This window comes from Ruditapes philippinarum, unplaced genomic scaffold (genome assembly GCF_026571515.1).
Source record: "Ruditapes philippinarum isolate M1 unplaced genomic scaffold, ASM2657151v2 ctg5138_1_1_1_1, whole genome shotgun sequence".
NCBI lineage: Eukaryota > Metazoa > Mollusca > Bivalvia > Venerida > Veneridae > Ruditapes > Ruditapes philippinarum.
Genome location: NW_026866163.1, coordinates 95,648 through 110,075, shown reverse-complemented (window position 1 = coordinate 110,075; position 14,428 = coordinate 95,648). Strand labels below are relative to the sequence as shown.

The window sequence follows — 14,428 nt, the reverse complement described above, 5'->3', positions numbered from 1 at the left end:
AGAACAACTTATTTTTCACATCATACAACTGTTCATAATTGTTCAATTAGAACTCTATCAACTATTTTGCCCAAAGAATATTTAAAAAGGAATATAAAGTTGGTTTTATTAACAATTAAGATATGGCTGGAAATGTTCCTGTTGTAGACAAAATATATTTTAACAGCAACTGCCATTACTAATAAAAAATTAAGGGATAGTGTAATTTATGCTATCGGATCGGACATAAATTGATAACTTATCATAGCGATTTCAAAATAAAAATAAGTTTTAATTTACGTCTTTCAACAAAATTGCGTTTAAAAATGTTTCATATTAACTTTGTGAAAAACTTTTGAATCATACTACCCGAAATTAGCTTGATATGGCATATAAGCTTTAAGAATAAAATAAATAAGATAATAAACATTACTAGATGACCCAAGGCAAAAAAGGCTTTTTTCGGATTGACAGGTATAAAAGTTAAATGGTATTGTAAGATAACTTTTAACCAAAATAATTTCAAACGAAATAAAACCGTGAGACTTTTTTTTCAACATAATTACAATGTTTTGTTTCGTTCGTTGCTGATATTATTTGAGTCAAATATTGTATCTAAAGCATGTACCAAACCTGAATGAATAATGTTTGATTATGCATTACAGATCCGTTCAAAAACCCTTATGCAAGCACATTTGGGGCAATAAAATTTCGATTAAGAGGACACGGGAATTATCTATTGAAAATTTTTTAACATAGAAATCATCAAACAAAAGTTTAAGTTATTAGGGATTGTATGATAAACAAGAGATTAAATATGATCAAAGCGTTTTTATTGTCAACAACGCTTGACACACATATTGAGCGTTTTTATTCATCAAAGCAAAATAAATGTACATGTCTCTTTCATGTGTTATCACAAAAGTTCGTTTTTTTTCTTCTTTAAACAGTGCAACGCTACAAAAAAACGTTGGGGGGATTTTATTATTTAATCCCAACTGTGGTTTTTTTTTTGTAGTTGATATTATATACCTTAAAGTGTACACATCTAAACGAAAATGTAGATATCTTATACCTTTTCAAAAATCATTTTTCAAAAGAATAAGCATTTTCCTTTTGATAATAATAACATATTAAAGGGAAAATAAATAACACTGACAACCAACCTGTATCCTTTCCAGTAATAAACAAAATGACAGATCTGGTGTAGTGGTTTTTTCTTTTTGTGATGCAGAATAATGTTTGATGTTGACTGTACACTTCTTTTTAATTCAAGAGAAAAGTTTCTGAAAACATTATAATATAAGTTAAGGCATTAAAGCAAAACTGTAGAAAAATAAATAATCTAAAATATCTCATATCTTACAGATATTAATAGTGCTGTCTGGCAAACTACAAATCATGAGTCAACATGACATGCGGCGTCTTAGCAATATAAGAAGGGCAAACCATAATTCACTGTTCTCAAATTATGCAAGTTTTGACAGTATACGTACATTTTTTTAAAGCAAACTCTTAAATTGATAAATATTACTCTCATTTCGTCAATCCCGAGTTGCTGTATTTAAGCAAGTATATATCTTGACATTTTTGTTTTGAGTACATCTTGACGCTTATGTCATGCATTAAAGGTTTCAAAGGAGAAAATGTATTGTTATAACTACATTTATCACACACCCGTGCCGATTTCGCGACTCCGTAAATATGGTATTGCACGGCCGTGCATATATTTTGACGTGACGTCATTAGCGTTATACAAACATAGTGTAAAGACGCGCTAAATGTTAGCGTTATACTATAGGCGCGTCAATGAAAAATGACTCTTATTTCTCTTTAAACGGTCTTTATTTTGGGTATGTGATAAATAGAATATTAAATTCGTGTAAGTTCATTACTGAATTTATTGCACTCGTTGAATAAAATAATATTATGCTCGCCAGAGGCTCGCATAATATGATTTTATTCAACTCGTGCAATAAATTCAGTATTGAACTTACACTTATTCAATATCCTCTATATCTGGCATTTATCTTTAAACAATTTGATTACATAAGCTATTTAAGAACTTAGTTTTTTCAAATGGCAATGTTTAATAATTTTCTTGTCAATTAATGTAGCATTCAGAATAAAGAAATGAACATACTATTTAAAGACACGCACCTTTTAAATGCATTCAATTTAATCCGGATTAAACTCCCCGGCTTGCCGCTTTTTGTATGTAAAAGGTGAAGGTAATCTATATCGTAATTTAGTGGCTCATAGTACAACAAACGCTTGTCCAAAAGCTCTTCCTTCCCTGTATAAAAGTAAAACAGAGGACATACGAAAATTACACAAAGGTATATACGAGGGGTGATCCAAAAATTCGTGGACAATGTGTGTATCTCCATAACTTGACGTCCTACCGAGGTGAACTCTTTAGATATTATTAATCAATGCTTTTTTAATAAATTGACCACATTTTAAAACACCAATTGCATTTTTTATCTATATATGACAACATAAAAACATTAAGTATCAAAATCGCGGCGCAGCTTACTTTTTCTCTGTGATGTAAACGTTTACATCTCATTTAAACACATGCAAAACCTGTGCAAACAAAGAAAATTGCGGGAAACGTTATAATAACGTTGTTTTGATGTGTATGACGTCATTCTGTCAGTATATTAGAAGACATTTTGAAGTTGCGGTTATTTTACGCTCGTGCTTTAAAGAACAGGTGCTAAAACAGTTTATCGAAAATGGACGTCACGGATCCAGCAAAACTTCGGACAGCTATACAGTTCTGTGTAAATCTTATTATGTTTCCTAATCAAGTATACCGCTAAATAGACAAATGTACACCTTGTACTATAGTACACCTTGTACTATAATATTGCCACACACATGCATGTAAACAATTACAGTACACTTTGTTCATAATATACAAAAGCTACAATTCCTTTGCAGACGATAATATGCATGTTTGATATGTTTTGAAATATTCAAGTTTATCGGAATCAAAGTTACAGAAGAATCATCAACGAATTACTTTATTTCACCACAAAGTGAACAAAAAAGGCTTTCGACCACCTGCATTTTAAATAAAAGCGTAATAAACAAAACCACAAGATAACTGTTTTAAAACCGCGTATACTTTATTTTCATTACATACGAACATATATATATATAACACGAAAAACATTCTGAATGCAATACTTTTGCAGAAAACAAATAAAATGATGCCAATTGCTTTTAAAAATAGAGCTTTATTACGTAAACTTTTTAAATCATTTTAAATTAACATCTAATACTTCATCATTTACAGTAGAATATATAAAAAGTACCTTAAATTTCTGAAAAAAATAAATACAAAAATATATGAGCCGCGTCACGACAAAACCAACATAGTGCGTTTGCGACCAGCATTGATCCAGACTAGCTTGTGCATCCGCGCAGTCTGATCAGGATTCATGCTGTTCGCTTACAAACCCTATAGCAAGCAGAGAAACTGATAGCGAACAGCATGGATCCTGATCAGACTGCGCGGATGCGCAGGCTGGTCTGGATCCATGCTGATCGCAAACGCATTACGTTGGTTTTGTCGTGACGCGGCTCGATCATATCATTTTAAATTTTTGTTTTTCTGAGGAGACGATACAATATAAAGTGTACTATTATCTCTTATCACAGTGTTTGGTTGATAAAATCATGAGATATGTAAAATAATGATGCCTCTGTCTGGTTATGAAACGAATAGTGACTTTATGTGAAAAAAAACAACATAAATAAGAACAACAAATAATAACATCGTAGAAGATCCTGTAATATGTAATAATATATCATGTGTCTAGATAAAGACTAAATTATTGGTATGAAATACAATTATATATAAATCATTATTCATACACACTCTGATTTATACAAATGTCAAACTGACATTAAAATAACATGTATTATAAAGATTAAATATTTATAAACCATCTTAATAATATACCGCTTGAAAATTTAAATTTGGGTTATTGCGACTAATAACCGAGTAATGTAAATACTACAGATTCAATTTATGCTTTAAACGTCCCTATAAAATGTAACTCAATATGTCATAAAATGAACAACCATTCATGAAATATAAAAAATAGAAGAAAGAAAATATAAATCACTTAACTAGTCAAGTACACATTGCTGTCCGTACAAAAGTAAAATGAAGTAAAACTACATGGTAATTTGTTTGTGACATATCGTACTTTCGCTCGCCAGGCGCAAGACAAAAACACGAAAATACGACTAAGTGGACACTGTCGTTTTTTCGAGTTTTTACCTGGCGCCCGGCTGAGGGAGAGTACCCAAAGTGGTTGCTTTGTCGTATTTTCGTGTTTTTCTATGTCGCCCCACGGAGAAAATACTCAATGACAAAAAATCAGCCGCCATTATTCTAAAGTGTTCTTTTATGTGATTAAAATAAAATCAAATAATTCCTTTGTATATCAAAATATATTATTGGGATATATCAATGACGGCGAAATTGATATATAATCGCAAGCGCACACATAATTTGTCAACAGTAAAATTAGTTGAAGAAGTATAAAATACATAATTGTTAAAATCCCCTGACTAACATCAAAGACGACTTTTAAAAAGAAAATTAAATATATAGATTATCATTTATACACACTCTGATTAATGTAAATGTCACACTGACATTATTATTACATTTCTTTTCAGATTTTGACAGAGTAAATATTTATAAATCAAAAATATACCGCTTGTAAATTTAAATTTTGGTAAATGCGCTAATTAGGACTAATGTAAATACTACAGATTCAATTTATACTTTAAACGTCCCCATAAAATGTATCCAATCTGTCATGAAATGAATATACATATTTTTGTGTTGTTTTTTTTATTTCGAGTTTGCTCCTGGCGCGCCGCTAAGGGAAAGGTCAACTTTTTTGAATTCACGATTTCAACTCCGCGAATTCACGATTTCAACTTCATGAATTCACGATTTAACTCGAGGAATGCACGATTTCATGTTCATGAATTCATTATTTCAACTTTCTGAATTCATGTTTTAAACATCACGGATTCAAGATTTCATCTTCACCAAGTTGAATAAATGAATTCGTGAAGCTAAAAGCGTGAATTCTGTATGTTGAAATCGTGAATTCATTTAATTGAAATAGTGAATTCGTGAAGGTAATGCTGAAAACTACGAAAGACCGGTAGGGACATTTCAACTTCATGAATTCCCGATTTCAGCTTCATGAATTCCGATTTCAACTTCAAGAATTCACGATTTCAACTTCACGAATTCACGATTTCAACTTCATGAATTCACGATTTCAACTTCACGAATTCACGATTTCAACTTCATAAAGTTGAAATCGTGAATTCGTGAAGTTGAAATTGTGAATTTGTGAAGTTGAAATCGTGAATTCGTGAAGTTGAAATCGTGAATTCACGAAGTTGAATTCGTGAAGTTGAAATCGTGAATTCATGAAGTTGAAACCGTGAATTCGTGAAGTTGAAATCGTGAATTTGTGAAGTTGAAATCGTGAATTCGTGAAGTTGAAATCGTGAATTCACGAAGTTGAATTCGTGAAGTTGAAATCGTGAATTCGTGAAGTTGAAATCGTGAATTCATGAAGTTGAAATCGTGAATTCGTGAAGTTGAAGTCGTGAATTCATGAAGCTGAATCGTGAATTCTTGAATTCCGTATTTTGAAAACGGGAATTCACGAAGTTTAAATTGTGAATTCATGAAGATGAAATCGGGAATTCATGAAGTTGAAATGGCCCTACCGGTCTTTCGTAGAAAACTCAAGAAGTTTATATGTCACCACCGATCTTTCGTACGAAAGTGTAAGTGAGGTAATATAGCAACATCTTAAGTTTAAAATGTGATATATCTTGTATAACTCAATTTACCTTGCTCAAAACAAAATTTCATGAACACGTTGACATATATATATAAAAAAATCAGCATGATCCTACAGACGCCGTCATTTCGTACAAGTTAAGGTCTAATAATTTTTCCTTCTTAAACAAAAATGCCTATAAGATAAGGTTTTGGTACTTAATATGATCAAGCAACAATATAATTTAAGAACAAAATAAAATGGTTTCAAGTGTGTTTCAACAGATGGTTGATAAGCCATGTTTAAGTCCTAAATAAGTGAATGAATACACGTTTTGTTTGATAACAATAATATAACATAAATCAGCAATAAAACAATGGTTTTGCACACTTGTGAGTTAAAAAAAACTTGAAAAGTTATAAGTTTTTAACAGCTCAACACCTCTCATAATTGGAAAATACTTATCTTAAATAATAATGGCATTGATAAAAATGGTTTATCTACAATGTTGAAGGCGTTCTTGTTAATATAAACACTTTTACATTTGTTTGAACAGTTTTTATAACTTATTTATTTAGAATAAAATAATTGATTTTTGATGAAGTGATATTTTTCGACTTAAAATTCGCTTACAAAACACTTTTAGTATTCAAATAAAACATGAATGATCAACAGCGGGTTATGTAGATTTATCTCCCAGATAAAATTTAGTATTGCAATTTGAAATTATAAGATATATAGCCATTCTTGAGTGTGGTGCATTCATGCAAATTGTATAATCTAAGCGTCAATGTGTCGACGTGCCTTTTCATTATTTATTACAGATTCTGGTGGCTAACCATAATGTTTATCTTTTTTATTTCTTTTCAATTTCACCAACACCCCTCCCAACACCACCACCATCCTCCAACCACATAAAGAAAGAAAAAATTGTCCTGTTCAAGGATATCATCTCGATTTATAAAAAAGTCTTTTCATGACAATCACTGAGGTGACTAGAATGACAAAAATATTCAGATTAGCAGTTAGTTTACGCTTTTTGTCTGTATAAAAGCTGCATTTTTGAAGTGTTCTTAAAGATGCGTTTCGAAAATCAACGATAACAAATGTTGCAAACGTCAGTGAAATTGAAAGTGATGACAGGTACACGATTTGTGATATTGTCAAAGCTGTTGTCATTTCGGGTGCATTTTATTTTGAAGCGTATTTTAAAAGTATGAACGATTTCAGCCAGATGAATACCCCATATATTAACATGACCAAATCCAAACCGCTTAGCAATTGCTTACAATGTTCAAACTTCAATCAAAGATATTTTTTAACATTGTTATTGATGACGATACATGGGTTAACTATTTTTATTTTTAACTAGTCAGAAAAATTGGAAACAAAATAGTGCTGACCAAAAACGGTAGAAGGCCTGTAGTTGCCAGGAGGACCAAGACCACAATGAATGTCCTTCTCCCGTGGTGTTATAGCCGTACAAAATTTGTTAGCAAAGAGTAAAAGTGTTAAATGTCGGTTTTACCGAGATGTCATACTAAAACGCTCAAGAAATATAATCAACCTTGTGTCAGGATTTATTTATGTTCATGATATGTTCCATCACATACATCTGAGCTTGTTAAGAAATTTTTGAAGTCTTGCAACATTCACCATTCTCTCTAGGATCTAGCCCCATGTGACTTTTACGTTTTCCAAACCTTAAAAAGTTCTTATCTGGTCGTCGATACAAGTCCCGACAGACGCTTGGCTCTGTCAGGTTTATCTAATCAGAGTACAGTGACGAATTTCATAATTGAGATATTAAAAGTATGTATTTTCAAACCGCGGAGAACATTTTGAAGTTCATCTGACTAAATTCTTTTTAGATATTGTACAATACACATCACAAATCGAACAACCCACGTCTATCGAAAACACAGAATCCACAAATGGTTGGTTGTTCCGTGATATTTTGATATTTTATAGCTTAGATATGCATTACTATTTGCGAAATTATGCAGAACAATTGAAATTAGTGTGGAAAAAATTACTCTTACATTCCACTATTTTCGCTACTTTTCTTTTATCATATAAATTATTCAACTTTTTTATCTTAATATGTTGGTAAGTTGTAAAATAAATCAAAAAAATAAAACCCAACAGATTTACATAGTACAGTATTTTACAAAGTACAATTTTAAGTTTGTTACACAATAACACATTTGATAGATAAAGTTCGAGATAAAAAAACAACCTGTACCTAGCTATGTTGATCCAATTATGACTATCGAAACCGGTAATGATACAAAACTGCACGGCTTCTAAGAATTATTTTTTTCTTACTGGAATTTATTGGTATAGTATTACAGAATTAAACTATTTATCTGGCAAGAAATAAAAACTGAAATTGTTCATCGCTTTAATATAATTCTATGTAATTCTAAGTGCTTGAGATATAAACTACTGTACAATGATACAAAAATCTTTTATTTTTAAAACACATGCACAATGATACACATAATTTAATATAACACGTTTAATAATAAGTTTTTTTAAATAAACTTTATCTGTGATAAACACATAACTTTAAACAGAGAAAACGTTAATGGTGAAAAAATCTAAGTATAGATCTTTTCAGCTCGCAAATAAAATATACCAAAAACAATCTAATTGAAAATATGAAATCACTTATATGGAATCACAATTAACACTAATCCGGTTGAAATATGAATTAATGTACACAAATATTCGTTTCTTTATATATATTGAAACACTAACAAAGGAACACTAAGGATAATTAAACATGTACTTGATAATCATGATATAATTGCCCCAGGTTAATTTTGCTCGGTTATCGTAGTAAAATATATATTTTAATTGCTTTCTTAGAAATACGGCAGCATAATCATACATTTCATAAATGACACTAAAAATCGGCCTTTATTTTTCCTAAACATAAGAATTCTAGAATTATCAAACAACATTAAATTTGACAGGTGTTGAAGGAATGAAAAATAAAACAGTTAGTGAAATAACCGCACGTTTAGATCTTATTTAATTCCCGTTTTGATATTTCACTTTAGATATATTTCTAACATTGCAGGCGCAGTTTACAGGAAAAAAACATATTGTTTAATTTATTATATACTCGACATACTCAAAGTTTCGTTTTTCTCGGTTGTTTTTTTCTTGCTGTGTTCTCTTTCCCCTTATTTGTTAAATCTTAAATACTTCATTTCAATAGCAGATATTATCTTTCATAAAAAATATCACCTGCATTAAATCTTGATCTATAACCCCCTTGCTCGTATGCTAGATATGGAAATAAACTTTTAAGAATAGCTATTTATCAATAAATTATTTCTCGATAGTCATAATAGCATAGTCAGAATTTCTCAAAGGTATAATTGTATTATTTAATTTTTCCTAGCGTGCATTTTATATCTTAATTCTATGACGTACATTAAAAGGTTTATAAAAAGATGAAAAACAAAACATTAAAATTTTTCAAAGAAAAATAAAATTTCATAAAGTTAAAATTAAATAAAATATGTCAAACCTGCAACATAATTAGCACACCATGCTATCTGAAACAATAACAAAATTAACTCGACATTTAGATGTCTCATTTTGCACTCTATATAAATCTCAATGTTTGACAATAGTTATTTTATCCATTATGAAAATGCACATCATTTATCCGTCTCGATTATATGGTAATATCCATGCATGCTGTTATCATTACGACTGAACTGTTTACTCTAAAACTTCAGCTAGTTAAACTGTATTTTATATCACGGTAGTTTTTTCCTACCTATACTCTTACCACACATGCGCAGTCAAAACACAAAATCCGCTCCGATTTGATACTAAAGTTTTCATTACTTCTGTTTGCTATTTGAATATTAGTTTGGCTTACCGGTTTATCTCTTATGACATGTCATCTCACTCTGACATAGAATTATAATATTTAGTATCTTATATTCATGTATAATGATATGGTTAATTAATTTATAATGTTTAGATAAGTTCATTCATTTGGTTAAACATAAATATATTAAACAATATCATTATTATTAAAACCATTAATTAATCAATCAATTGATCAATCAATCAATCAAATGATAAAATTATTAATTAATTAAATATTTATTTATTATTTCCGTTATTCACTTGTAATGATTTACATGCATTATTTTATTTATTTATTTATTTATTTACTATATTTGCATTTCTTTTTGCATTTGTTTTGTTATTTAAGACTCGCATCTTCTTAATACTTCAATATAGATTTATAAGAGATAAAACATCTATTTACGGACATAAATAAAAACATAGCAGACACACATTAAGCAAACAATAATTGACTCCAAAGTTGTAAAGCACATCATCGGTACATCTTTTTTAACCTTGTAATACAGGTCAAACAATGTTGACATGTTTTACATGGTGTTGATAAAACTTGAGAGAAATTGCCTCCATTCACACTCACTATGTTCATATCTTTACTACAAGGTCATACAAGTGTAAATAGTTTAAAACGTCTATTTCCATTCATAATTCTTCAAAGATTGTTTCGTAAGGCATATAAATGCTTGTTAATAGCGTAATAGCCGTAAATATTTCTACGCTAACTACAAGATCTGTTTATATTGTTATATTATACTATGTAATTCACTGTCCTTTTTCTGATGTTGTTTTTTTTTTTTCGTTTCTTTAATGTTGTTGTTTTTATTCATTTTTCGTTTTTACTTATTTTTTTTTTATTTGTTGATGATTTTTTTATATAATATTATTATATTTCTATATTTGCTTTCAATTGCAAGCATTTGGTGAGAAATTTGATTTCGACATTAGGCAATTTTGCAATACGATATTTCTTTGCCCGGTAAATACGTTTATCAAATTCAGAAAAGTGATCCTATATTGTTGCATTAAGAAAAAAACATTGTACATGTGCCTGTAGTTGGTAAATCAGTTCTTTACTCGCAAAAAAAATTCTGATAGCAAATATATCCCTAAATGCCAAATATGCTTAATTTACAGAATGATTTTCTCAATTTAGAAGTCATCAATGGCGAATATCAGACTGAATACGTCACGTAACTTTATGGCGCACAATATGTCACTTTTTGTATTGTATGAGTCATTATATTACCCAGATTGTCTTACGTTGATAATGTTATTGACATAATTTATTATCTATGCAAGTTGGTCTATAAAAGTTTAGATTAACAATCTACGTCAGATCAATAATGCATGATTCAGTCAAATGTCCTTGTTAAGAACACTGATACTTTTGTTCAAACATGGTTTTTATACCATACGATCTTAAAAGTAACTTGAATCACGTGAAAGCTTATGAGTTCTTTCAAAGCTCAGTATATTATGCAAGTTTGGCATTTATCATTAATGCAACAACTAAACCGAGTTATAACATATGGATTTAAATAAATATGCATTTGTTCATTTTCTTATGATGAATAAAGAACTCTTCAACATCGGATATGACATGCATAAAATATATGACTTTACTTTATTCACTTTCTTATACTTCTAATTAAAGGGACATATAGCTAATGAATTATCATTTTAAATAGTTATAATCGGTAACCAATATTACTTTTGGAATAATTTATGTTATAAAAGCTTATTGGCAATGTAAAAGGAAGTCATTATTTAATGAGTGCATATTTAAATGAACTGAATACTTTCAGTTCCGAAATGTGTATGTTAAAAGATAGAAAACATGTCTTTACACTTCAATAAATATGCACTCAAATAAAATAGGGTCTGACATTAATACAATGACAAGTGTCCATTCTTTTGATTGATATTATCTTTATTAATCCATTACACTGCCGAGGGAAATGACAATTGATCAGGCATAATAACATAAAGATAAAGAACATCCACATTAAACAATTTACCCGTTTGAAACAAAATGTTCTTAACAAATTATTAGTTATGATATGATATTTAGAATGTCTTTATTCATTGAATGTGTTTGCTGAGAAAACAGAAAAATATAAGCTTAAAAAGTGTTAATCAGTCGGGAACAGTAGCAATTAAGTAGTCAAGATAAGGTCATTTTGTGTGTCGTTAAAGTGATCTAGTCTCTTTTTATTAGACCATAAGAGTAAAATAAACAAAGTAAAACAAATGTCACGCAGCAGAGCCTCTGACAATATCCAGCAATACAAGATATCCAACCAGTTGAACATGAAAATGATTACCAGAACTAGTTGAAACACGCCATGCGAAGGGATAATGTAACTTTCTAAAGTAACCAAGAGCTATATATTTTTCAAAGCGACACTCATTTGTTTAATAATTTGCTCTTTAACTCATTCATTTTCAAATTGATTTTACAGTAAACTGAATAAGTATGCTAATTCATATTGTCTAAAAAGAAGCAATACTCGTTTTATACAGATTGATATATCTTTGTGATTTTTTGCAGGACAGTAATGTAAGGTGGCACAAAGGTGACATGTGTGTGTGTTTTTATTTATCTCGTGGCCACGAGATACTATGTCGTGGCTACGAGTTACTAAGTCGTGGACACGAGATAGCTAAGTCGTGGCCACGAGATAATCGATTTCACAAGAAAAAAAGGAAAAGACAAGGTTCAGTTTGTTATTCTATAACTTCTATATCTTTTTTAATTTCATGTCTTCACTTAGGCGTATGCAATGCTGTATTAGCATGAATGAATAAATGTCAAACGTTTGACATTCGGTTAAGCGGAGAATTCAAATTTTCAACAACTTAACTGGCATTGAAGTATATTAGATAACATTTTATAAAATGTTAAGTGGCAATGATCTATCTATTATGCAACATAATAAATAAGAAAATATGATGTTATGTTAATTCTTAAAAAAAAGTCATATGATATTTGGACTGTTTAACTGCTGTTTGAAATTGAAAGAGGATATCCCTTGTGAGCAATGCACACATAGTAAAACGATGAAAATTGCAGAATCGGTATTATAGCTTGGTCCATGAGAGAATTTACAAGAATCAGCATCTTCATTGCCCTCTAGCACCAGCTACATCTTCAACATTATTATACATGTATCTGTCAATAACCCAAATATAACGAGATTAAAATAAGTACGGGGCAACAGATAACATCTTTCATACAAAAATAAACACCTTCTGTAATAAGTGTAAAAATCTTAGTTTCAGCACAGTTTATAAGTTTATAAAATCCTCTTTGGCTCTCACTTGTTTTTGTTTCCTTTTCTTGCTCAAGCAATAAAGTACTGACATTAAATATTTCGCGGAAAATGTAATGCAGTGGTAATTGTTAGCATAAAATATATCTTTAGTCAATCTTGGAATTTTCGATAAAAAAATTGTAAAAAAACATTTGTAATTTGTACAAATTATAGTTGGTGCCAAGATTTTTATCCATCAAATTTACGGGCCCGTTGAAATATATGTCTTTATAAACTCCTGCATCCGTAAAGATATATAGTAAATCTTTCATTGTGTACGCTTTCCGTTTCTGTAATACTATATATCAGCATGGGAAATCAACAGCCGACACACGGTTAAAAAACGCGAAACAAATCTGTATCAATAATAAAAAGTTTTTATAGTTTTGAAACAGTAAAAATGTTTTTAATGCATTTATTTTTTAGGATCTGTCCTGTTGCCCATAGGATCTTAATTAATAAGACTAATTTGTACGTTCTGTCAAAACAAATTTCACTTATAAATAAAAACACTTCTCATATAATCCCATATACTGTAATAAGTTCATGTACTTTATATCAGATTTCCAGGTTTTATTATCATAGAAAAACTAATTTTGTTTGAGATTATGATACTAACTTTATTCACATTTCTGATAGAACCATCTTCCTCGTTCTAATCTTGCACATCTAGACTTGACCTTAAAATAAAGTGATGAAAGTTCATATATATATATATAATTATATATATTATTTCTATTTAATAGCAGTAATGTATCAGAACTTAGATATTTTTCATTTTCAATGAAACCTGAACTGGAGAAGGAATCGAAAATTTGAAGTGGATTGGTCTACAATGGAAATATAATTTTCATGAATATTTCAAATATTTATGAAAAAATAAAAATATATCAATATTCTCATGAAACAGAATGTTGATGAAGTTATATGTGAGTTAGTATTAACATATATATCATTAATAATAATTTGTGATAGAACATTTTATTAACTGCAATACATTTATATGTCATAGCGAATCGTGTATCCAACACTTACCAAAAGAACTTCAGGTATGCCCTAAGTGTAGTGTCTTTTACCTTTATAACATTCTATAATTATCTACTAAAACATCAGTGCTACCTGAATACTTTGCACCAATTTAATTAATAGTCATATTATTCTTCACAAATTATAAAATGCAAATAAATGTTTCAATCGAGATTTAAGTTATTAGAAAACACGACACCATTTGTTTTATTTTGACTTATAACATTAATTGTTTTGAGTATTTACAAGTTCAAAAGTTCAAAATCTGCTAAGGTATATTTCATACTTACCTTTTAAAGTCTCGTATGAAAGGAAGCTACAGTTTTTGTTTAAGTTATAAATAACGAAACAAAAAAAATCTGTTTAAGTACA

General features: G+C 29.6%; 1 protein-coding gene across 1 annotated transcript; it reads right to left on the bottom strand.

Moving 5' to 3' along the window:
• Nucleotides 1-581: 581 nt before the first annotated feature.
• LOC132731509 (uncharacterized) lies at nt 582-9,578 on the bottom strand. Its single transcript, XM_060717704.1, has 4 exons — nt 9,364-9,578; nt 2,140-2,275; nt 1,146-1,265; nt 582-612 (listed from the first exon to the last, which is right to left on the bottom strand). The coding sequence occupies exons 1-4, from the start codon at nt 9,431-9,433 to the stop codon at nt 582-584; spliced, it is 357 nt and encodes a 118-aa protein (XP_060573687.1). The 5' UTR covers nt 9,434-9,578.
• Nucleotides 9,579-14,428: the final 4,850 nt, after the last annotated feature.

Excerpts from the sequence above, each read along its gene's own strand:
- LOC132731509 (XM_060717704.1), bottom strand. The coding sequence starts at position 9,433 with ATGAGACATCTAAATGTCGAGTTAATTTTGTTATTGTTTCAGATAGCA. Across the intron at positions 2,276-9,363 it reads GTGTGCTAATTATGTTGCAG|GGAAGGAAGAGCTTTTGGAC; the intron begins GTTTGACATATT and ends ACTTTTATACAG. Across the intron at positions 613-1,145 it reads TATTACTGGAAAGGATACAG|GTTTGGTACATGCTTTAGAT; the intron begins GTTGGTTGTCAG and ends TTATTCATTCAG.